Source organism: Bufo gargarizans, chromosome 8 (assembly GCF_014858855.1).
Source record: "Bufo gargarizans isolate SCDJY-AF-19 chromosome 8, ASM1485885v1, whole genome shotgun sequence".
NCBI lineage: Eukaryota > Metazoa > Chordata > Amphibia > Anura > Bufonidae > Bufo > Bufo gargarizans.
The window spans coordinates 179,831,711-179,857,577 of record NC_058087.1 but is presented as its reverse complement, the minus strand read 5'-3'; the positions used below and the strand labels follow the sequence as shown (position 1 = coordinate 179,857,577).

At 44.9% G+C, this 25,867-nt stretch overlaps 1 protein-coding gene across 5 annotated transcripts in view; it reads right to left on the bottom strand.

The window, feature by feature from the left end:
- ARHGAP17 (Rho GTPase activating protein 17) overlaps positions 1–25,867 on the bottom strand; it is a 72,622-nt gene that overhangs the window by 11,763 nt on the left and 34,992 nt on the right. For all 5 annotated transcript variants that reach the window (XM_044302913.1, XM_044302914.1, XM_044302915.1 and 2 more), the window contains exons 2-18: positions 21,703–21,742; positions 16,081–16,185; positions 15,672–15,748; positions 15,210–15,321; positions 14,633–14,709; positions 13,612–13,723; positions 13,309–13,377; positions 10,309–10,390; positions 8,462–8,589; positions 8,135–8,246; positions 7,383–7,464; positions 6,630–6,710; positions 5,466–5,579; positions 2,319–2,410; positions 1,932–2,082; positions 1,359–1,583; positions 1,122–1,273 (exon numbers count right to left, since the gene is read on the bottom strand). In XM_044302913.1, coding sequence (XP_044158848.1) covers positions 1,122–1,273; positions 1,359–1,583; positions 1,932–2,082; positions 2,319–2,410; positions 5,466–5,579; positions 6,630–6,710; positions 7,383–7,464; positions 8,135–8,246; positions 8,462–8,589; positions 10,309–10,390; positions 13,309–13,377; positions 13,612–13,723; positions 14,633–14,709; positions 15,210–15,321; positions 15,672–15,748; positions 16,081–16,185; positions 21,703–21,742 — 1,811 coding nt within the window. The remainder of the gene's footprint in view (positions 1–1,121; positions 1,274–1,358; positions 1,584–1,931; positions 2,083–2,318; positions 2,411–5,465; positions 5,580–6,629; positions 6,711–7,382; positions 7,465–8,134; positions 8,247–8,461; positions 8,590–10,308; positions 10,391–13,308; positions 13,378–13,611; positions 13,724–14,632; positions 14,710–15,209; positions 15,322–15,671; positions 15,749–16,080; positions 16,186–21,702; positions 21,743–25,867) is intronic.

Here is a 25,867-nt window from a genome sequence, read left to right as displayed (position 1 = left end):
GTGTAGTTGTAGCCTTTGTGCCGCTCAGCAAATGTCATTGTGTAGCTGTGCCCTAATATTTCTGACAACACAGGTGGACGGGTAACTTCAAAGCGGTTAGCTAAACAGCTGTCTCAGCCCTCCCCAATACTTTTGCCGTCATGAATTACGATCTTACATACAGCTGATATAAGCAGTGTCTAATAAGGGAGCGAAGTAAAAGTACAAAAAAAGAGGACAAGTGGGGATGTGGCAAATCAGCATCAGCGGTAGTATGCTCTCTGCTACATTACCACCGCAGTCTGTCTTTAATGGCCTCCTCTCTGTACTTTCAGAGGTTTTTGGACAAGGTTTTGAAGCAGATTTGCCTGCAAGATTTTCAGACAAAGCCAAAAGTGGATCCACCAGGAAGGAGAAGCATAAGTCCTTCCTTTATAATAAGGATTCTTTTTGAATCCACTTCTGGCTTTGGCAGAAATCCTTCAGGCAGATCTGCCTCAAAACCTCTTGCAAAAAACTCTGTGTGGCCGCAACCTCACTTTGCTCCCTCATTACGCCCAGCCGATATCATAGCTGCATGTAAGAAAGAGTAGTGAGGAGCTAACTGTCCAGCTCTGCAATTAGGACAGGTTGTGTGCGCTAATAGGGCAGCAGCCATTTTACTTACTCTGCTGCTTGCCCCAGAGAGAAAACAAGCCATTATAAACAATGAAAGCTATTTGGGAATGTGTTGAAAAAGTTATATTTAGGTATTTTCAGTAATTTTATTTTACCAATTCCCGGAGAACCCCTTTAAATAGGATCTGTGTGTCCAGTAACAGCTCCACTCTAGTCTATAGTTTATCTGGTCTTGCAGCTCAAGTGAAGCTGAGCTGCATTACCAGACACAGACCATGGGCAACAGTGGCGCTGTTTCTTCTCTAGGACAGCCCCTTGAAACCTCAGCAGTGAATAAAACACGTTTGCTATGCAACCAAGGCAGTAGCAAGTGCTCATGGTGGGGCGACATAGAATGTGGAATGGGGCCCCACAGCATGAAAAGCTCAAGTTTTGTTTGGCTTCTACTTAACTGCTGGGGCCCACAGCAGATTTTATGGCAACTCCCCTGGTCACCCATATATGTGGTCCCCATAATAGTTTACCTCGTCTACTGGAGTGAGGACTTGGATTGGCAGTGCCTTGTGGTGCAGGAACAACCGCCAACTGGTTTGTGCTCCCACTGGATGGCAGGTGATTTCCATTCCGCAGAGATGGCGGCGTGGTTGCTGTAGGTGTTTCTTTGGTCTTGTTAGAGCTGTGGATGAGAGCGGGACAGGACTTCAGAGCTGCTGCCACTGATGTAATGGCACTGTAGTGATCTAAGACTGACTTGGACCTACCTGTACTCCTCCTGCCCGTAGGTTGGTGCGGGATCTGCAGATGCTACAGGCTGTACTGGCACAGAATTAGCTGCGTTAGCATCTGATGCATTTGCGAGCATCTCTGCCGACAGTCCACCTTCACTGGGTGGGAGAGGAGGTTGAAAAGCGGGGGATGCATGTTTCCGCGTTAAGGTTCCACTTCTCCTTGGGTTGAACTGAAAGTCTAGCACTTTAATGCCAATGCTGTAAGAAAATAAAGAGAGGACATATTGCAGACCCTCTCTTGTAGACCGCTGCTCTGATCCCTGCTCTTCAACAGGTCCTGTTCGCTAGACACGGCTTGGACTGACTACTTAGCCAATCAGTAGCTGAGGCGGGTCACCACTGCGGCCAGTGACTGGCTAGTCAGCCATTTCCAGCGTGTCAATCCTGGGACCAGAAAGAGGAAAAGAGCAGGAGCAAACAGCAGCAGAGGGGAAATCGGTAAAGTAGTCACTGTTCGATCTTTTAGATCTCTCCGACTCAGTTTGTATTTAAAACTATGCCAGCGGAATACCTCTTTAATACAAAACCCTTAATTCTTTTACTCACTTTTCCTTCTTTAGGAGATCACCGTCCATGACCGCCATGCTAACTGGCCTCTTGCGTTCCATGGCACTGAACTCATAGTGCAAAGTGTCATTATTTTGATGAGCGGCAGGAGCGGCCGCAGCAAAGGCACCAGATACGTTAAAATCCAGCTCTGAAATAGAAAGTGATGTCAGGAGATGAAGGAGCTATAAAGTAATGAATGTAACATGCAAGATAAACTGGTATCACCCCGAGGTATATGCTGTAAAGAAAAGGGTCTGCTTTTACCCCCCCCCTCTTTAATTTCAGAAACTGCGCCACCACTAACATCTATGGGCCGTGTGTGGTACTGCAGTTAAATCCCAATATTTTCTCGTACAATTCACAAGCAATAGAAAAGTATGGTACCTTCAGGAAAGAACCAGTCAGCGTGCTGTATAATGGGTTCAATGATGGTCACCACATGGACAGAGGTGGCAGCAGCCATCTCCGCTAGCGTTCTGTAGAAGGAAAGACATTTTTAGTAAAAATGTGCTTCTTAAAAAAATAATTGTCCCTGGTCAGTATGCATTGGAGATGGGGACATTAGACTGTCCTCCGGTAAGGATAACAAACTTTGTACAGCGCCGAGGAACATGTTGGACTCAATTAGCAACAAGAAATCAGTCAAAATCCAACATGGCAGATAATCTATTGGACAAAAATTTCAATGTGATTCTGTTGGTGCTGCTGTGAGCAGCCTCTGGACAGAATCAGACTCCTTCTGCTTCTGGCAGCTGACAATACAGTCTCCTGCCACTGTAGAAAGAATTGTCTCAGCTATACCGCCACGCTGCAAAGGATCTGCTCCCCTCCTGACAAGCAGGACAGACAGCCATTGCTGTTGGCTGCCCTGCAGTGAACAGAGGATCAGTATGTAGACATGCAGCATGTGTGTCCACCAGCACACCATTCAATAAAAGGATGTGAACATTTCCTATATCCTCTGAACACCAGGTGGAGCCTATGTACTCTTCCCTGAATAATTATATAACGTCAAGGATATGGGGAATATTCTTAATTTTTTATGATACATATACGAATATGATATTTAATGGAGGGACATCACTCTAAATACATACATTTCTGGCCACCACTAGGGGGAGCAAACTGAATACTGCTTGCTAGCTAGCTGTGTACATCTGTCTTCAGCTTTCTCCCTCTAGTGGCGGCATTGTGCTGCAGAAATCTATGTATTGGGCATAGATTTCTGCAGCACCGCTAAAGTACAATAAAGTACTGATTGGGCATTTAGCTTTTTTTTAATTAATTTTTTGTGTTCCTTTAAAACTATACTGCTAGCTGATCCTTCCATTAAACGACCAAACCTTAACATGAAGATGAGGCGGTGAGAACCAGTGGAGACTAAATTATACAGTGACCAGAACAAGCAGATTATATGTAAGTGAACAGATGTGGCCAAGAGCGCAGCATGGTGAAAATTACACAGGGTGCGTGGAGTATATCCAAGATGGAAAACCACAGGCCTGGGAACCACAGCATTGCACATTCCTCTCTGCTACATCAATCTGTTTATAGACAGTTATACCTGACGGGAAAACATTGCTAAATAACTGCCTAAACTGAGAGCACAATCGCTACTAAACGGGGTGTGGGTGAGACTCTATGACTAAAAGGGACATGCAGGATTCAAAGAGCCTCATGTTGCCTGTATATAGCAGTAATGGTCTCCCAATACTTTGGGGCTGCAGATGTACAATACATTTTTGCAATGTGCAAATACACGGCCATATTTACAGTTGCAAGAAAAAGTATGTGAATCCTTTGGAATGATATGGATTTCTACACAAATTGGTCACAAAGTGTGATCTGATCTTCATGTAAGTCACAACAATCGACAATCACAGTCGGCTTAAACTAATAACACACAAAGAATGAAATGTTACTATGTTTCTATTGAACAAACCATATAAACATTCACAGTGCAGGTGGAAAAAGTATGTGAACCCCTAGATTAATGACATCTCCAAGAGCTAATTGGAGTGAGGTGTCAGCCAACTGGAGTCCAATCAATGAGATGAGATTGGAGGTGTTGGTTGCAGCTGTCCTGCCCTATAAAAGACACACACCAGTTCTGGGTTTGCTTTTCACAAGAAGCATTGCCTGATGTGAATGATGCCTCGCACAAAAGAGCTCTCAGAAGACCTACGATTAAGAATTGTTGACTTGCATGAAGCTGGAAAGGGTTATAAAAGTATCTCCAAAATCTCCAAAAGCCTTGCTGTTCATCAGTCCACGGTAAGACAACTTGTCTATAAATGGAGAAAGTTCAGCACTGCTGCTACTCTCCCTAGGAGCGGCCGTCCTGTAAAGATGACTGCAAGAGCACAGCGCAGGCTGCTGAATGAGGTGAAGAAGAATCCTAGAGTGTCAGCTAAAGACTTACAAAAGTCTCTGGCATATGCTAACATCCCTGTTAGCGAATCTACGATACGTAAAACACTAAACAAGAATGGATTTCATGGGAGGATACCACAGAGGAAGCCACTGCTGTCCCCCAAAAACATTGCTGCACGTTTACAGTTTGCACAAGAGCACCTGGATGTTCCACAGCAGTACTGGCAAAATATTCTGAGGACAGATGAAACCAAAGGTGAGTTGTTTGGAAGAAACACACAACACTATGTGTGGAGAAAAAGAGGCACAGCACACCAACATCAACCTCATCCCAACTGTGAAGTATGGTGGTGGGGGCATCATGGTTTGGGGCTGCTCTGCTGCGTCAGGGCCTGGATGGATTGCTATCATCGAAGGAAGAATTCCCAAGTTTATCGAGACATTTTGCAGGAGAACTTAAGGCCATCTGTCCACTAGCTGAAGCTCAGCAGAAGATGGGTGTTGCAACAGGACAATGACCCAAAGCATAGAAGTAAATCAACAACAGAATGGCTTAAACAGAAGACAATACGCCTTCTGGAGTGGCCCAGTCACAGTCCTGACCTCAACCCGATTGAGATGCTGTGGCATGACCTCAAGAAAGCGATTCACACCAGACATCCCAAGAATATTGCTGAACTGAAACAGTTCTGTAAAGAGGAATGGTCAAGAATTACTCCTGACCGTTGTGCACGTCTGATCTGCAACTACAGGAAACGTTTGGTTGAAGTTATTGCTGCCAAAGGAGGTTCAACCAGTTATTAAATCCAAGGGTTCACATACTTTTCCACCTGCACTGTGAATGTTTACATGGTGTGTTCAATAAAAACATGGTAACATTTAATTCTTTGTGTGTTATTAGTTTAAGCAGACTGTGATTGTCTATTGTTGTGACTTAGATGAAGATCAGATCACATTTTATGACCAATTTGTAGATAAATCCATATCATTCCAAAGGGTTCACATACTTTTTCTTGCAACTGTATACAACTATTTGGGCATCTCTGGTTATGACAGATCTTAGGGAAGAAGAAATCATGACTACTTCTCCTCTAAGTTCTAGTAGAATGACCAATTTTTTTTTTCAGATTTGCTGTCATGTCCTCTCTTACTACTCACCCTTCGTGCTTTGACCACAGAAGATTTGGACCTAGGACGATTGCAATGTTGCTGGGTGTCATCTTGTTCACGTCGCTGCTTTGGCTCAGCTTGGCCAAGAACTTTACCAGATACCTGAAGAACATAGAAATGAAAGTAATATAATCTAATGTGATAATATGTGGACATGGGTAGGCAGTGGTCACATGAACAGAGGCGCAAAAGACGACATTGTAGAAAGATGCTGCAATCTTTATCCTCAGGTAATCTGGTGCTGCAAACGTTAAGACAACCTGTTGGCATGTTATATTGAAATCCTCACACAGTAGCGAGGTGGTGGAGTCTGATGGGTTTCCTTATCTGCAGACAGCCACAAATTACCACCCAGGTTATATGTAAAAGTAAAAATAATTCAGGTGAAAAGAAGTGCTAATAGTCCCAGCTGTACATAAATTAAGAAAAAAATATCACTTTATTAATACATATATTTAATTCTAGCAGATCATCACTGGACCTCTTAAAGTGAATCTCCACCTTTTATCCCCACATTCTGGGTTGACCTACTTATTAGTACTTTTTTTTTTATAGTGGTCAGATATCCATTTATCTAATACAGAGCTCCAAACCACCTAAATAGACATACTGTAGTTATATATGCTGCCCACGTTTGCCACTAGGGGGAGCTTAATGAGTTTTATCATTGAGTTCAAGGTGTATGCACCTAAGCTCCCCCTAGTGGTGGCTTCAGGCAGCATTTCATTATTTATCACCTGGTCTATGGAGGATTTAGGGTCTGGTGTCAGAAAAACATAACTCTGGCTCTAATTAGGAATCCAGGACATCTCCAGGACATCCGCAAAACGCGGACAGCATTTTGCAGACCGCACATTGCCGGCACTAAGAGAATATGCCTATTCTTGTCCGCTATTGCAGACAAGAATAGGACCTGTTCTATTTTTTTCAGGATCGGAATTGCGGACCCGGAAGTGCGGGTCCGCAAATTCCGATCGGGGCCGCACGTCGTGCGTCTCCATAGAAATGTATGGGTCCGCAATTCCGTTCCGCAAAATACGGAATGGAATTGTGGATGTGTGAATGGAGCCTTAGACTTGACGTAGGTGTGAATAAATGACGGCATGTGAATATCGACTTATCTTTATAGCACAAGGGAGAAAGGCCTCTTACCTGAAATTTTCAAAGTTGGGCTTGGGCAGCTTCTGGCACACGACCCACAAACTCTGCAGCTTTGTGCTCTGGTCTTGGACACTGGGAAGACAAGTATATTAAGAATGAGTTACTAGGGGTCAAGACGGGAGTCAAGAAATAAATGATCCTGACTGGTGGATTTCCTTAAGGATATAAAACATGAGGAAAAAAAATTATGCAGGAGCCTGAAGGGGTGGAGCATGATACAGGAGCGTGTCATGCTCCACCCCCTGAGGACTTACAGTAGACATAAGAATGCATCAGTATATCGTAGAGTGTTCCTTAATGCTGGGTTCACACCTGAGCGTTCTGAAACGAGCGCTCTGTATGCGCGATTGTACGGGCGTTTACAATCGCGCATACAGAGACAGGGGTGCACACATTGTCGCGCGTTCCTGAATATCTATGTGCGGGAACGCGCGACAAACGCCCAAAAAAAAGCTCAAGCACTTGTTTGAGCGTCGGGCGTTTTACAGCGCGATCGTACGCGCTGTAAAACGCCCAGGTGTGAACCATTCCCATAGGGAATCATTGGTTCTTGCCTGTTGAGCGTTTTACAGCGCGTAGGAACGCGCTGTAAAACGCTCAGGTGTGAACCCAGCGTTAAGGTTCTGTGTAGCAGAGGCTGCAACCTTGGCAGGGAAGGCTACGATTGCCTGAATGACTTCACCTGCTCTTAACATACCATTTAGACCAGTCTAGAACTTTATAAAGAAACCAGATTCTGCTTACTTCCCAGCAGCGATCCACTCATCATACAGGGCAAAGGTCATCAGAGGTTCAGGCAGCTCGCGAAGGTAAGATTTTAAGGCTCCTTTAAGAAATAACATAATAAATATGAGATATATCTAATTATTATAATTCATTTTACAATTAGTTTGGCAATAGGGTCCCTAGGGGGCGCTGCTACATTTGCTGTGCATCTTCCTAAAGAAGCCTTTTACACAAATTCGTAAGATACAGGACGCCTCCTGTACAAGCATTAGGCATATTGTGCCCGTTTTTATAGCCAGTGCTTGCATTAATCAGTATCTGGCCCAGTGGAGGTCCTTATTTAACAGGGTTGTCCAGGATTAGAATAACATAGCTGCTTTCTTCCAAAAACAGCACTACCCCTGTCCATGACTTGTGTCAGGTATTGCAGCTCAGACCCGCAGTACTGCACACAACCTGTGGACTGGGTTGGCGCTGTTTTTGGACGGGAAAAAAAAAACTAAAAAAAAAAAAAAAAACAACCAGTTGTGTTTTTCTAATCCTGGACAATCTCTGTAACTCTCCAACCTCAAACAGAGTCTAGCATGGGAATAAAATCCACTGCCAAATCTTTTCTTTGACTCGAGTTCGAATCAGGAACAAAAACTGTGGAAAACTGCACACAAGAGCGTATTTCCATGCAGATCGCACTTTGGTTGGAATCACTGCTGGCCCCAGCAAAGCTAATGGGCTGATATAATGGAGGTGTAATACCGATTTGTGTGTCTCACCTGCCACAGCATGGGGGTCTGAGTAAAACTCTTCCAGGTGGGACGTAGAACAGTCCAGAGCTGCTTTCAGCTTCTTGAGCTTGGAGGCCCCAGCGGCTATCCTGAACAAGCCCTGAAGGACATAATGGGGGTGGCTGTTAAAAGTCATGATGACCACAACATAAGCTAAACTTCATTAGTTCAGTGTCCAATCATCCAGAAGTCCTGGTAATCTAACACAGAAGTGGAAAATGGTCCAATTCCGGACATCTAGGAAATTACAGACATATGAGCAAACAAGAAGAGGGCTGGCAAGAAAGACGCGACACGATATGGGGGGCTACCCACCTCTTCCCGCATCCCAGTCTCAAGCAGCATCATTACACAGGCTTCTATAGGAACAGCAATGTCCCGCGAACTGCGCTTCAGGTGCTCCTCCAGTGCTGTCCCGAAAGCCGGCTTCTCTGCCCATTTGTCTGGAGAGATAAGAAGTATGTGACGGAGGAAAGAAAAGGAGCCAGTAGTAATATAAATGTACAACTAAAGTTTATAGGAAATGGAAGAATGCAGACAGCGAAGGAAGCAAGGATGAAAGAATCCCCCAGTAACACAGCGGCACAAACTGCGAAAACCTGGTGCTGATCCACACGCGGGTCATGTACCTGTGTGGCTCGTTCAAACCCCCTTCGTGTCATACGCATGTCCTTTACTGTACCCTGGCAGGATCCACCCACTATTTCCATACTGGAAAATTACCTATAAATTTTGGGCCTACATAATAACCAGCAACTCCAGTCACATATAATACTGTCTTCCCTTTTAAAGGGGTTCACCACTTTCAGAAATAAATTTTATCTGCCCAGAGTATCCCAAAAACTTAATATTTGTGCCCCATGTACTTGTTTTTCATGTCAGCACTTTTCTTCCCCTGTTCTCGGAATCACTGCATCCAGACAGAATGTTTACAAGCAGAACTTCCTGTTGGGTTTTCTAACCAAACCCAGCATGCTTTGCTTCCTCTGCCTGGCACAATATTATCTCTGCAGAAGTCATGCCCCCTGTACCTCCCCTTTCCATATTAGCTAGATGGAGCAAGCCCATTACAGAGCAAAGCATGTTGGGTTTGGTTAGAAAACCTAACAGGAAGTTCTGCTTGTAAACATCCTGCCAGGATGCAGAGAAAAGGAGAAGTAAAGTGCAGACATGAAAAACAGGTGTATGGAGCATAAATGTTCAGTGTTTGGGGTATTTTGGGTAAAAATTTATTATGAAAGTGTCTGATTGGCAGGGTCTCAGCCAGTCACAAGAACAGCAACCATATTTCACTATTTGAATATATGTTCACTGCTCTATTCAGCTCTGTGGGAATGCTGGAGATACCTGCGTAAAAGCGCTTGGCTATTTCTGGCAGTCCCACAGAATTCAGGATCCGTCACTATTCAATCAGGGCTCCATTCTCAGGAACAGCAGGGGCACATGTGATCAGACCTCCGCTGATCAAACACTTACCCCCTATCCTGTAAATAGGGGATAAAGTGTCATAATGGGACAACCCCTTTAAGGGCTCATGCATGCAGCAGGGCCGTGTACAATAAGCCTATACAGCAGTACCACGTGGATTCCTTGTATTCTCAGCACGGGGTGACAGCGAGTACAGAAAGTTCCTTCCAGGATAAAGAATCTGGGAAATTAGGGCTCTGTCCTGAAGAATGAAGGGAATGTTATGAAAGAGTGCTTTCGGGCTGTATTTTCTATGCACGCCGGGGCATTTCCCACCGTATACCATAGTATAGGCAAAAGTCAGCCATCGGCACCGAGGCTTAATAAACCTATACTATGTGGTGTATATTTTTTACCGGATTCCACTGTATAGAATAGCGAAGCGCTTTAAATATAATACTCACTACTGTAGCAGCAAACCACTGTATATTCTGGAAGTAGTAGGTAGTAATAGAATATCAAAGCAATAAAAAAAGAGTGAAAATTAGAGAGACTGGCAGTGGCCTTCAGCACTGTCACTACCCGTCAGCAGGTGGCAGTGAAGAGCAAGCATGGCGGCGCCCAGGCCGGCTCAAGGCACTGCCCTTCTAGGTTCTAAAGAGTAAAAAGCACACGCAGGAGACCCTGTGCTGGAGGGTAGGATTAAGCCAAAGCTGCGAAGAGGTGCAAGAAGCCAGGCGGCTGTGAATGTTTACCTTGCTGGGCCTGGATTTCAGGCAGTGCTTTTTCTAAAACAGCTAGTGCTCTTCTATGGTATTCTGCTTGTGCCTCTAATAACTGAAGACATAACCCACAGACAAAAACAAAACACAATGAGGCAAATGAGAGACGTGTGTGATGTGCAGAAAACAAAAAGGCAACCTACATCTGCTCATACAACTAGGCGGTCAGCCCCAGCCGCCTAACAAAAAAACAAATGCATCCTGCAATCCATGAGCCAGTACCGAGTTCAAGCTGCCATCTTCCTATCCCTGGTAGCCAGGAGGTGCACAAAGGGTGGGAAAATGTATTTAAAAATCTACCTACGGTCTGAGATTAGGGGGGGGAAAAAATCTACTTTTAATGTTTAGAAAGAGCGCCACTCTTATCCGCTGGCTGTGCCTTGTTCAAATGCATACTGCAATGTTTTTAATATCGGACAAACCCTTAGGGTCCATTCAGATATCCGTATGAATAGGTCCCCATCCATTCCGCAATTTTGTGGAACGGGTGCGGACCCAATCATTTCAATGGGGCCGCAAAAGATGCGGCGCATCCATAGTTCCGTTCCACGGCCCCACAAAAAAATATAGAGCATGTCCTACACTTGTCTGCAGCCACAAGAATAGGTATTTCTATCACAGGGCCGGAAATTCGGAACGCACATGGCTGGTGTCCGTGTTTTGTGGACCTTGCGGACGTGTGAATGGACCTGTAAAGGAATAATTACAAAAGAGAACTTTCCTTTGAAGAGTTTCCAGTTCAAGGTGTTTTCCTGGAGCTAAATACTGATGGTTTGTCCTCAGGATAGGTAATCAATATCTGACCGGTCAGAGTCCGACTCTTGAAACCCCCACCAATCAGCTGTTTAAAGGGACTGCAATGCAGAGGCCTCTTTGCAGTGCCTGTTCTTGGTATTGTATTCACTTGAATGGGACTGAGCTACACATAGGCCATGTGACCAACGGACGTGATGTCATAGGCCGCGGGAGACGCCTCAGGGCTGCGGTCCCTACAAACAACTAATCGGCGGGTGAGCCAAATGCCCACTGATCAGATATTGATGCCCTATCCTGCGGAAAGGTCATGTTATCAATATTAATTTCCGGAGAAACCCCTTTAAGGCCCTGTGTGAACTGTCAGAATCGCATAAGGAACTTGCCAGACTGGTCTGACTGTATATGAAGTCAAACAGGCCCAGTCAGCTTTTCTTCTATATTCCAGTTTGTGCTTATGTCAAGTAATGTAATAAAGATCCCGGCAGTGCACAAAAGGCTAGGGCTCGGCCGCGACTTTTGGTCGTCGGGGAGTTGCTTTAACCAGGCAGCATTGCTGAGTGAGACTTGCATGCAATGGATCTCTATGGGTTAAAAGGTTGGAATTAAATTTCAAGTATTTCCAAGATGGTCGGAATTATTGCTATTGACACTTTTCCTCATGGAGAGTCAGTAAAGTTGTATAAAACGCTTGTACTTTTTAATCGTGATAGAAGAGGCCTGACAGGACGGCTTCACGTCCAAAGCATCTGCAAATAAAGGTGTGTGGTCTTTTTATAGGCCTTTCGTTACCTTTGTGCCCTTGGCTCCTATTCTCAGCCCTATGTGAAGTCACAATTTAAGGAAATGTGGGGGGGGGGGGGGGGGGGAAAAAAAATACATAAAAAATAAAAAAAAATATCACAACACTGTGACTACACTCTGTGAAATGAGATGCAGAAGACATGACAGCACATGTGAGCGTATTAACTGTAGATTTCACCTTCAACGGTACCTGCTACTTTTTCCTTCCAAAAACAGTGCTAGATACCAACATAGATTGACAGCATTTTCCCGTCAGCGCCAATCGTTCAGAGAGTTTTTACAGCTTCCATTGAGTCTGTATGAATTCCAATGCACTGAGCTCCCCCTAGTGGTAGCTGCAGGCAGCCAGTTTTATAATGTGCTGTATGAAGAGAGGCAGGAGATTCAGAGTTGTATGGGGAGACTTAGCAATGTATTTATGCCGGGTGTCTCCTGTAAGCACATTGAGTATTTATGCCGGTTGTGAAAGTGCGCCCCCTGCTGTCCATACGTTCGACCTATAAGGTCGTTACTTGGATTTATATCTTTATTCATTCTGGTCCCATGTATATGTATTGTCTATATGCCATGAAGCATGTCATTATGTATACAGCACATACAATTGAATTATGTCTCGCCTTACTAATCATGTCCATTTGAACAGATTTTTGTAATGCTGTAAAATCATGTTAAAAGAATATTCTGTGAACACGGTTATATTATTATTTCTTGTATATTATGTTTTGTCAGCCTGATGAAGGGCGTATGTCAGCCCGAAACGTTGCAAGCAACTAATGTACCACTGTTTCCAGCTGAAATAATATGGAATAAATTACCACTTATCATCATCATTATCACGGAGTGCTGTCTAAACATTTGTGTGATATCTTCAGTTATTGCGGTGGAGCTACAGAACACAACTCGGACGTGCACCCACCCTTGCCAGTCTTAGAAAGAGTGCCGTGGCCTATTTATTTGAAACTATTGAAGAATACTCGACCTATAAAAGGTCCAGCGTTCTTCCATTTCTCACCTCTATGAGGAAGAGCAATCGCTGCTGCTATCACTTGACCCCATACAAAATCATTGCTCCTGGGCAGCAGAGTGCTGTTTAGACGGCACAATCCGCTGACCGGGAATGACGATTGAGGTGTCCGCACGTTTCACTCGTTCATCGGGTGATCTGCAGCACCTTTAGAAGGGCAGATTATCGGGAACAAGTGTATAGGCCTGAACATTAGGTCTTGTAAATCCACCTTAACTTTCTCACTTCGTTAAAAATGAGTAATTCATCCGAATTTTCCTTGGGGGGGGGGGGGGGACCTTTACTATGTGTTTCTATGGGGCCCTATGAGATCTGTGTACACCCCTCCAAGCGGATGTGGACATCATACCAACCCTTTATCCTTCTAAGATCAGACACGGCAGCAGACTTACCGTGACAAAGAATTGACCGTACTCCCCTTCCTTGGAGAGAAAATTATACATATCAGCTGCCAGCTGATCCTACAAGAAGACAGGGAAATGGAAGTGACAGTTAATTTACATTTACTTACATGCAGCATCTATATAGTCATAGAACGGACATGCAGAATGCACAATATCTATATAGTCACACCAGCACATATAACAAGCATCAATCCTCTAAATACACATACAGTATATTAATATAAAGAACACAGAAACTAAACCTCACTGCCCCCCACACAAGACTGGTGGCACTCTCCCAAGTATGCTCACTTTGCATTGCTCCACTTTGTTCTCCGCTTCTTCCATCTCTTCCCTTAAAGAGTCCAGTTTCCCGGGCTGCATCTGGAAATTAGCACTGGAGGATTTCACTGCTTGGTTATACCTGCAGATAAAACAATCAAAGAGCAATAGGTCAACACGAGGTAATCTGACAGAGATAGGAGGATAGGAGGATGAAGAGGAACGGTATGAGGACAGCACAGGAGAAGCGAACAGAGTAGAGCCAACTGTGGACTCATTCATTATCTTAAAGGGGTAGTCTGACTACAGACATGGATGTGTCATAGAGGTCTCATATGTGATGTCTTGTGTTTGGGATCCAGGTCTTTTGACCTCTTAAAAGTGTCTGGTAGTGGATTCTTAAAAGAAGGAGACAAAGGGTGGTGGCCGGCTTAGCTTATATCTTTAACACCTACTGACTAAAATGGAGAGAGTTGCACATAGTCCACTATATCTCCATCTATACAGCAGCTTTAGACCCCTAAGAGGGTGCAGGAGGAACCCTGTTGTTCTGATAGGAGAGGGCCTGACATCAGCCAGCCAGAATGACCCTTAAAGGGGTTGTCCAGAAGTACAATATTGATGACCTATCCTCAGGATAGATCATTAGTATCTGATCGGTATGGGCATGACTCTCGGCACCCTTGGAGATCAGCTGTTTGAAGAGGCTGTGGCCCTCCAATGAGCGCTGTGGCATCCTCACAGCGTACCAAACATAGTGCCGTCCATCGTACAGTGGCGGTGCTTGGTACTGCAGACCAGGCCCTTGCACTTGAATGGGACAGAACTGCAAATAGGTCATGTGGCAGATGAACGTAACGTGACGTCACAGGCCTAAGAGAAGGCAGCAGCACTTACTGGAGTGCAGCAGCCTCTTCAAACAGATGACTGGTGAAGATGCCAGTCAGACCCCCAACAACCAGATATAGATGACCTATCCTGAGGACATCAGTCAGTCAGTATAGTATTATTGTAAAACTTCTTTAAATGAATTGCATTTTTTTTTTCTCACCTTCCCCGTGCGGAGTCCATGTCCAGTACTAGCTTAGCCAGCTGCTTCCTCTGCTTCTGGACGTTGGGGATGTCAACCTAGAGCAAAGAGTGTTGAAAACACAGATCAGCTGAATTTTTCACAATATACTGTATGAAAATGTCATGTGCTGAAGCCCTCAAAGTCAGATCTATGAGGAGGCTATTTTACCAATATGGGAAGGGCACAGAAAGGAGCTCAGAGACTATAAAACATTCCTCCATTCCACCTCAGTGTCAGACATGCACTCCAAAAGCGTAGCTGTAATCGAGTTCCCACAATGCACTGCTCTCTGACCAAGAAACCAGCAGAACTTATGCAGAATATATCATAGAACTAGATCCATAAAGCAGAATTACGCAAAGGCACTAGAGACGCTCATTATGGAATACTGAGGCTCTCCAGCTGTTGAAAAACTACAACTCCCATCATGCCCGGACAGTCTACAGCTATCAGCCTACAGCAGGGCATGGTGGTAGATGCAGTTTTACAACAGCTGGAGAGCCGCAGGCTGGCCATGCCTGGAACACGGTAACCCGAGTCTCAGAAGTGGACGTACCTCCGTCAGCTGGTTTAGGGGTTCCAAGACGTCTTTTTCGATCTGGAATTCATGCTGAGAGAGCTCCTGGGCCAGCCGTTGCTCTGCATCTCCACATGAGTACAAGGTCTTCCTGCAAGACACACAGATTCCCATCCATAAGCTACAAAGACATCTGGCTGTGTGACCGTCCGCATTCCAGTGCAAAGACGACCGTGACACACAGGCAGCACTCTTCATCGACTGCCCCATGAACATGCATGCTGGGACTGGCTGAGCATACATGTTTACTTCAAGAGCGATGCATAAATAAGCCACAAAGGACCCTTGTTCCATGTGACAGCAGATGGGTTGGGGTAGTCCAGTTATGGTTGACTGTCTGCAGACCCTGACCACATTTAATGAACGTTTCTTGCCAGGTTCACAGAAAAGACACAAAAACCAGGGGAACCGTAAAGGTTTTCTTAAACTTAAGTAACTTACCCTACGAGGGTTTCATCACTGAGCTGCGCACATCCTTCCATCAAGGACTGGGACACCCCCATAAGAGGCAACTTTTTCTGAAAAGGATGTAAATGGTTAATTAGAAGATTTCTAAAAATCCTTAATTTGTAAAAAAAACTTCTTGTAAACCTGGCCCCTGAAAATACATTGAGAATGAGAACATAATATATAAATTCACAGCACGCTGCCAAGACCACCTGGCGCTGCGGCTAGATCCCAGAGCGACCAATCAGGATTTGGCGGCCATTATTTTCCAATTTGCTAGAACCCGCAGCCTGATTGGCTGTCAAGGGCAAAAACCACTTCCCTTCTAGGGGCTAGGGTTCACACATGTTCCCAACTGCTGCGGTATATCAGCATTACATACACACCCGTTTGCGGGACTTACATATCTTTTCTCAGGGTCAGTGCCAGGCTGCACCTGCAAACAGCCCAGAATTTTCTTGTGAGCATTGTGGCAAACGAAGCGCACCGTGTCCAGTCGTTTTTCAATCTACGAATGACAAAATACAAGATTATCAGAATTGGGTAATTATTGTAAAATATAGATAGAGACAAACCATACACTGGTAAGTATAAGAAAGCCTTAAAGGGGATGGCACATCCACAGCTGAAATTCCACTTGTACTCCCCTCCTGCCCCCGGCACTGCAGCGCACATCCCCTCGACTAGGCTTTGATTGGTTGCAGCAGTGACGTTCCTGTACACTCCATGTGACCGATGAAGCCAATCACGTGCTGTATCCTGCCGAGCCAATGACTGTATGGTGTATACGGGAACATTGTCATCACAGCCAAAGAGGTGACGTCTTGTCTGCAGTGGACAGGGAGGACAGCGATGGAAGCAGCTGGGAAAATGGGCAAGTATACATTCTGCTATTAATTTAGGACAACTGTTGTACAATCCGTTTAAAATGGGGTTGCCCCGTGAATAATATTCTGCAGTTTTCAAACCAGCACCTGGATCTGAATACTTTTGTAATTGCATGTAATTAAAAATGTTTTATTGCTACCGAGTTATTCAATGATATCTATCTGTATAGCGCCACCTGCTGTTTGCTCTTTTCCTAATTTCTCTGTTCTGCTCACTGAGACAGAAGCACATGCTCAGTTCCATCCTTCAACTGCCACCAGCTGCGGCAGACAGGACATGCCCCCTAAACTGCCAGCTCGAAGTCAATCTAGCAGAACAATTGTGCAGATCTCTGGATCCACGTGAGGTGCAGGGCCGGTTCTAGCTTAGTTGGAAAAAGGTTGTCATGGACTAGATGATGTCCGATACACACCAAGGACCTGATTTGCACCTGCAGACCCTTGCACAGAAACTGTAAAGCTTGCAATCATCTGCAGTTCTGCTTTTCATTCACCCTGGGACTGCATGAACGGACCCTTCTCACACGGCTGGACGAGGAATGTCCCTTCTTTCTCGAACCGAAGGCGATTAACAAAAGCAGGAGGAAAAGAAAGCGACTTGTGCTGGGTTTCCAGGCCGCAGACAGAACATCACATGGTGGGAGAGATCCGCTGCAGAAATCCCACTTAATCCCCTGGAAACGTCAAACAGAACAAACCGACGGCAGGAAAGGATCTCCGATCAATGGTCACATGAGCCCAGAAAAACACCACGGATACCTCTGCTCAAACCGATGGAGCGGCTGCACCTTGGATGCCGGTGATCCGATCTAATGCTACATGACATCTGCATAAACCTTCACAACCAGATAGCCCCTGGTCAAGGCTTAACCCAAGTGTGCAGGGACTACTGCTGCAACACCTATTGATTTTAATGGGCTTTTGCTTAGACTGGCCATACACATTGAGATAACAGCTGTCAGCCATCTCTCCAGACACCACCCCCCCCCCCCCCCAAATACATGCATGTGACACCCATAGACACCTCCGGTGAGGGCTTATCCATCAGAGAATAAAATAATTGGGCATGTTGATATCAACTGGCCCGACCTTTCGTCACCCTCCCCTAGAACCAGCCCGGTACCTCACATGGATCCAGAGGGGGGGTGCATGTCCTTTCTACTGCTGTGGTGGTAGCGAGCATGAGCGTCCACTTTAATGAGGTGGACATAGAAATTACAAAAATATTACAAACAGCAGGTGGCGCTAGTGCGGTGGACATAGAAAAATATCAAAACAGCAGGATGCGCTATACGCTATACACATAGACTGCACTGGATAACTCAATGGCCATATTCGTTTTTTAATTACATGCAATTACAAAAATATTCAGATCCAGCTGCTGGTTTGAAAACGGCACTATATTCTTGTAGGACAACCCCTTTAATGGGAATGGCCATGATATAATGCCTGGACTTCCCAGAATGAAATGCTCAACTAGCAGAGGACACTGGGAGATTTTATTTCTGTTAGAATCGTGAATGCAGCTCTGGAGTATAAACTAGATTAAAACTCAGGATCATTACGAGATACTTTCACAGCGTCTATTTAAAAAAAAAAAAAAAAGTCTTCGACCTGCGGCACTCCAGCTGTGGTTAAACTACACCTCCCAGCATGACCAAACTGGAAGGAGATAATCATAGTCCTTGGTCAGCAGAAGGGTCAATCCTCCCCGTTCCTTCCTATCGAGTGAATTCTCCACCTGCTCGGTCTTGGGATAGTGACTCAGACTTGGCACAGAGGACCGTGAGACACAAATCCAGCCAAGTGCCTAAACTGCTTTCATGATACAGGGCAGCGGACTATAATCAGCAGAGACCTTAATCTGGAACGAGCGGCGGCCCCTGGTGATACGGGATCTGCATGTGACGACCCGCAGAGAGGGCCCCGGTCCCTGTGAAACAGCTGACGCAGGAGACAGTCACCATGGGGATCTAGTAATACACAGGGTCAACAGCAGAACCCGTGAGGCAGCTGTTCTGCAATTTACCTGGTCAGTTCAGTTATCCAGCTGTTGCAACACTACTACTTCCAGGAGGTCTCAGCGGCAAAGGGAAATCAGGACATGCTGAGAGTTGTAGTTCTGTAACAGCTGGAGGGCCGCTGGTAAAAGACTGCTAATTTAGAACATATCAAAGAACCTGGGACAATTATCTCATATGGATTCTGAGTAAAAACCCGTTTTATACTCCAGAGCTGCATTTAATTCTGCACATTTTAGAGTTAGGATCTCCTAAGTTTTTCTGCTTGTTCAGCCCCTGCACACAGCTTATACTGGCAAACTGCATTCAAGGGTTATCCTTACACAAGGCACAGAGCAGTCATCTGATATAGGTAGTAATGTCCTCCAACATCATAAGAACGCAGCTAAATGTGCTCACAGTTTCCAAAGTCAATCAGCACTATAGTGAATGCAGCTCTGGAGTCTATACAGGATGTAACCAGAGCTGCACTCACTATTTTGCTGGTGGAGTCACTGTGTACATACATTACATTACTGATCCTGTACTGATCCTGAGTTACATCCTGTATTATACTCCAGAGCTGCACTCACTATTCTGCTGGTGCAGTCACTGTGTACATACATTACATTACTGATCCTGTACTGATCCTGAGTTACATCCTGTATTATACTCCAGAGCTGCACTCACTATTCTGCTGGTGCAGTCACTGCGTACATACATTACATATCCTGTACTGATCCTGGGTTATATCCTGTATTATACTCCAGAGCTGCAGATCAGAAGTCTTAGTGTACCCAGTGAAAACTATGGGCACTTAGTTTGAAATAGGCAAGTGTAACTGCACAGCAAGTACCATAAGTATTTTTAATGTAAAATAAACAGCACAGTAGGAGCCCAGACTTCATCTAACACCTGCAGTTCTATTCAGTCCATGATATCAAAAGAGAAAATTTTATTTTTCGGAGGAGCGTGGGCAGAATGTCTACTATTTTTGCAGACCTCTGGTCCTCCTTAACTAATCCGTCTCCTTGAAAAGCGACGGCTAGTCACTGAAATCTCTTATCTCCTGTAACACACTGTACCAGGTTCTCAGGCAGGGGAATGCCGCCTAATGTGGGAGCTGCTGCAATCTCCATCCCTATAGGAACATTTCTACAAGCAACACTCATTAGACAGCAAACTATTTCTTATCCAAGTCTTCGTCTATAAAGAGCAGTATTATAGTAGTTATATTCTTGTACATAGGAGGCAGTATTATAGTAGTTATATTCTTGTACACAGGGGCAGCATTATAGTAGTTATATTCTTGTACATAGGAGGCAGTATTATAGTAGTTATATTCTTGTACATAGGAGGCGGTATTATAGTAGTTATATTCTTGTACATAGGAGACAGTATTATAGTAGTTATATTCTTGTACATAGGAGGCAGTATTATAGTAGTTATATTCTTGTACATAGGAGCAGTATTATAGTAGTTATATTCTTGTACATAGGAGCAGTATTATAGTAGTTATAGTCTTGTACATAGGAGCAGTATTATAGTATAGTACAAGGCCCCATTGAGAGGGCTGAAACTTGGCTGGGAATAAATGGGTCATCACCTTTTTACCATATTTGGAGTGCTGCCTTATTCTTTGGATCTATTGTATAGATGAATGGTCGCCTACCTTCCCTGATGACTTGCAACCGATTTACCTTTTTTTCACTGTGCTGCTGTTTTGGCGGTATTATAGTAGTTCTATTCTAGTACATAGGAGCAGTATTATAGTAGTTATATTCTTGTGCATAGGAGGCAGTATTATAGTAGTTATATTCTAGTACATAGGAGGCAGTATTATAGTAGTTATATTCTTGTTCATAGGAGGCAGTATTATAGTAGTTCTATTCTAGTACATAGGAGGCAGTATTATAGTAGTTATATTCTTGTTCATAGGAGCAGTATTATAGTAGTTATATTCTTGTACATAGGAGGCAGTATTATAGTAGTTATATTCTTGTTCATAGGAGGCAGTATTATAGTAGTTATATTCTTGTACATAGGAGCATTATTATAGTAGATATATTCTTGTACATAGGAGGCAGTATTATAGTAGTTATATTCTTGTACATAGGAGTAGTATTATAGTAGTTATATTCTTGTACATAGGAGCAGTATTATAGTAGTTATATTCTTGTACGTAGGGGCAGTATTATAGTAGTTATATTCTTGTACATAGGAGGCAGTATTATAGTAGTTATATTCTTGTACATAGGAGGCAGTATTATAGTAGTTATATTCTTGTACGTAGGGGCAGTATTATAGTAGTTATATTCTTGTACATAGGAGGCAGTATTATAGTAGTTATATTCTTGTACATAGGAGGCAGTATTATAGTAGTTATATTCTTGTACGTAGGGGCAGTATTATAGTAGTTATATTCCTGTACATAGGAGGCAGTATTATAGTAGTTATATTCTTGTACATAGGAGCAGTATTATAGTAGTTATATTCTTGTACATAGGAGCAGTATTATAGTAGTTATATTCTTGTTCATAGGAGGCAGTATTATAGTAGTTATATTCTTGTACATAGGAGCATTATTATAGTTGTATTACATCATGAAAGATGACAGAAGCAGAAAAACTATTATGTAGAAATTTCCTTTCCTAGTCCCCCCCACTCCCCCAAGCAGACTAATGAAGCATGTGAAGGTTAGCATAAAATAGCAGAAAATCTGAGTAAAGCAGGTTGTAAACAATAGTGACACCGGCCAAACTGTGGCGATGATTCAGCCGGGCAGCCCCACACCCTGCCTGCCGCTTGAATTGTAGGAAAGCCAGTCGATTGTTCTTCTCTTCTCCCAGCTCCTGTGTGTCACCAGTCTGGAAAGAGTTCAGTGGAAGGGCTGCCCAAAAACAACACAGGGACCGAGGCTTGTGTACAAAAACATGGGCCGGGCCAAAACCACACTGGACATTAAGCGTGGACGGCCAAATGGCGCACTACAGGTACCGGCCATCCTCCAGAAACCTGATGCAGAGACGCAGGAGGAGATGTGGCCACAAACTGCTCTCCTATATCAGGAAGCAATGGAGTCCTAGGTCCCTAACATACCCATGAGGTGCTGGCGGGGTGTGGAGTCACATTACTTACAGTTAGAAGGTCATCGCTTAAAACTTCTGTCTTCTCCGCTCTGAAAAAAAAAAAGAAGAAAAACCAGCGGTCAGTGCAGCCAAAATATATAATGTAAGCGACTTCCAGAGATGCCACGACGCCATATACAGTCTAAATGTTTATGTGCGGAGGATAACCAGCAGTCTCCAGGTCGGGATTCATGTATACACACGGATCCCTCTACAAGTAACCCACACAGCTATTCACGTGTAGCGGCCGGGCCTTGTATCCAGCTCGGAGGTGAGCAGTTTTATATACTCTTCACCAGATAAATGAATTATGGATAAGGATCCTGTCCACAGTTTTGAGCCACAGTAAAATTTAAATCTAATTATTCCTATAGGGGCACATGTAAAGGGATTGTCAAATTTAGAAAACGCTAATGACACCACTAGGGAATTCTGGGTAACAGATGGGGGGTCCGTTGTCCAGGACCGCCATTTTTTGTCACTGTAGAGAGCAGTGATAAGGAGCGTCTGTCGCTGTGGAGGACCCATTCCTGTCCTACATTGCACAGGCAAGACATTGATGTGAATGAGCAGGGTGCAATACTTAATTTGCCCAGTGGTGGAGCTGCAGGGAAACTGAACATTTACTGTCAGAGATCGCAGCTGATCGCTGGAGGTCCCGGCTGGGACACACACGAGTCACGACGATCAACTTATTGTAAAGGGACAATTGCGCAAAGCAGAGAACCCCCTTAATGAAGGTAGAGATTTAAATGGAAGGTCCTGGGGTTTGCTGGGGATCGGAGCACGCTCTTGCTCTCTATTATGGTCAGTGTTTGCAAATTGTATGCAGCCCACCTGCTGTCCGATCAATATGGATCACTTGACACGTGTTTAGGTGACAACCGTTTAAGTGGCACAAAGCAATGCAAATACTTGCTGCTTCTAGTGAGGCCCCCCACCCGCCCCAAATCAGGAGACCGCTATAACTTCATAAATTTATTGGGTAATTGCAAAAATAACAGTTCCCTAAATAAGAAGCCATCACTGGAATCCCCCCCATGAAAACAATAGTTTTGGTTGAATTTCATACCTCTCCTTAATCTAAATCAAATTAAATTTCTCCACGGGGCGATTCCAACACTATTGTATTATGAAGGGAATAGCCTAAATAACAACTGCATAATAAGTGTCAGTCTTCGCTGTATAGAGAGAAACCCCCGTTGTTAATCAATATGTTTGCCCACAGGACGGGGGGGGGGGGGGTAACCAGCATGTCAGGTTTAGTGGTCCCTGGAGGGGGCGCTGCAGACCCGAGCACTGTCCCGCTCCGCAGCATTTTGCACACGCAGCGGTGTTAGGTTTCCGCAGTGTATTTATAATGTATGAGCAGGTCAAAAAAACAAAACTAAACTTTTCACTAGGGTATGAAAGGGGGCGGCTAGTGACCCTCTCAGGTGTGACATGGGGGCAGTTCTCATGCTCGGCTCCAGCCTGGATGCCTTCTGCTGCACCAAGGAAGGAAACAATGGAGGAATCTATGGCATTTCCAAGGAGTCGTCTGGGACAAGTCCAGGCCCCATCCTTGGCACACAAGGAGGAGGAAGCACAAGCAGTGTGTATCTGCCGGCTGTAAATGGGATTCCTTAGCTCAATTTTTATCAATATTTTTTTGCTGCATTTTAACATTTGCAATATTTATTACCCAGGTATTAAAGCTACGACGTAGATTAGAGGAGAGCAACCGGAATAAGTGTATAAAAGGGGTACTCTAAGGCACATTAAAGGGGTATTCTGGTTGAGAGAACTTATTCTGTACCCATAGGATAGGGGATAACTAGTAGATTGGTGGAGGTCCTACCGGCGGGACTCCTACTGTACTGAACGGAGTGGGCCGGGTGGTCTCTCAAGAATTCCCATAGAAACGAGCAGAGCAGCTGCGTGCACCTCTGACCGTCCATTTTGGGGGGCTCCACTGTGTACGGGGTTCCCTGTTCTCCTGATTGGAGGAGGTCCAGCAGCAGGACACCCCCCGCCGATCTAATAATTATAAAGAGGTGACGCTCTTTACGCCACCCAAGATGTGAGAAATATCTGGCTGTCCATCTATTGTGTACGAGGGGTTTCCAACTCCCCGTCTGACGGCAGATATCAAGCATGTTGGTTCTGAATGTGCCCGATCCAGCAGCAGAGGCGTCTGGCTGCAAGCTTGCATCCCTCCTCTACTGAATACACATGCATGCTTGGACAAGCTGAACATGTACATGGGGAGGGCAAGTGCATAATATGGTGCCTACAGGCCCACGTGGTACCTTGCACAATGTAAGATGCAAGTATTCTCCTATAGCAGGGTATAAACTCACAAAGGCCCCCTACTGCGGGACCCGCACCCCTGTAGCCCCATGCATGCCACCCTGTCAGCGTTTTCCCCCTTTAATCTTGGGCAAGGTGCAGTTTGTAGCTACAGAAAGCAGGAGGCACCAGGTGAGGGCTGTGGAGTCTCGGGCAGATGTTCACATGGCATAAAGGTTCACTTCCTACCAGCGAAGGAGCAGCGTCCCCTCCCCCACATGACATGACTCAGTGGCAAAACATTTCTCCCCCTTCCCCACCCGGCTTATACTGGAAACCTGTAACATGTTCCAGGTCTGGGACCCACTGGGGAAACCATCACAATCCTGCAACCAACGAGTGTGGAAATGAAGTCCTGCAAATTTACAGCAGGCTTTGCATTTCAATGTTTCCCCCATTTTTAATATCTCTGTTTGCTGTCAGTGAATGGGAAACGTCTTGTTAACACCCGTAAAGTATCCTCATGTCACATCCAAGGTGGATATGCAACAGACATCTGGGGCGGAAATTCAGATTTCTACCATGGATGGGCCGTGGCGATTAGCCCCATGCAATGGTGTAAATCAGGATGGCGCTAGTCGTGCAGATTTTTGTTTCTTTTGACGCCGTGGACAGCGATCTGCACCGATTATTGCCCGGGTTTACAAAAACAGCATTCAGATGTCTTGGGAGGTGGATGTTCACTGGATTTGACACAGAAACTGCGCCGAAATCCAAGTCAAAATCACAACGTGTGAACAGCCCCTAGTACCTCTTGCAGCTGAGGGTTTGTTACAAGTGTCCAGTCAAGACAATCTCTAAGCTAGACAACATGGACTTCACTGATACATTGTAACAAAGTATTAGGCGCATGTCTTCAAAATGTTTAATATTATGTTCTGCTCTGATCCTATCTGTAAAGTTGTCAGACATGTTCTCAGTGATGAGTGACACAAGGCTTCTTTCCCTTTAAGATCAATATCTTAAGCTGGTCCTCCAACCTGCAGCTCTCTAGCTGTTCTTCTAAAACTACAACTCCTAGCATGTTCCGATAGCCGGAGGCTGCCTGGTTGGAGAACACAGGTCAGTATGAATTTCACTGTCAGGAGGCGGCAAATGTTAAAGACCCCATGGGGTCCTAACTTGACCCCCTGAACCAAAAAAACACTCACCTGTCTGCGGTCCCGCTGTTTCTCCATTCCAGACCATTTCTGGTCCCTGCAGGACCAGGAAGCGGCTTGGTCCCTTGAACGAAGTGTCCAGATACATCTCAGCGGTCACAGCGGCTAGAATGATACACCACAGAAGTGATGTACCGCTCAAGCCACTGAGGCCTGTGATTGGCTGCAGCGTTAACAGGACCAAGCCGCTTCCTGGTCCTTCGGGGACCAGAAGTGTAAGGAAACCGAGCAGCATCGGGACCTTTGAGAGGTGAATGGGGTTTTATTTTTATGTTCAGGGGCACAGGCTAGTACCCCCGGGTGTTGTCGGCTCCAAGGACAGATCAACCCTTTTAAACTACTGTTGCATACGACAAATATTAGATTTAAAGGGCACCTATCATTTTTAAAAATATCTATCATCCCAGTAAATGTTGCAAGACCCACCCCACCAATTGGGGCACAGAGTTGAGCTGAGCACTGTACCCCATGATTTCTGTTCAGGGCAGAGCGGGGAGGCTTCTGCTGCAGCCAGCTGTCTCACAGACAGACAAAGGACAGTCAGGAGGAGGGGGAGGGGGAGGGGGGGGGGTCCGGCTGAGCTCCTGGGACACTGACGATTTCTTGATCGATTCATGCAATTGCAGTTTGAGATGAAATAGTACACTACTACAAAATCACGGTGACAACTTTATCTGTGATTTT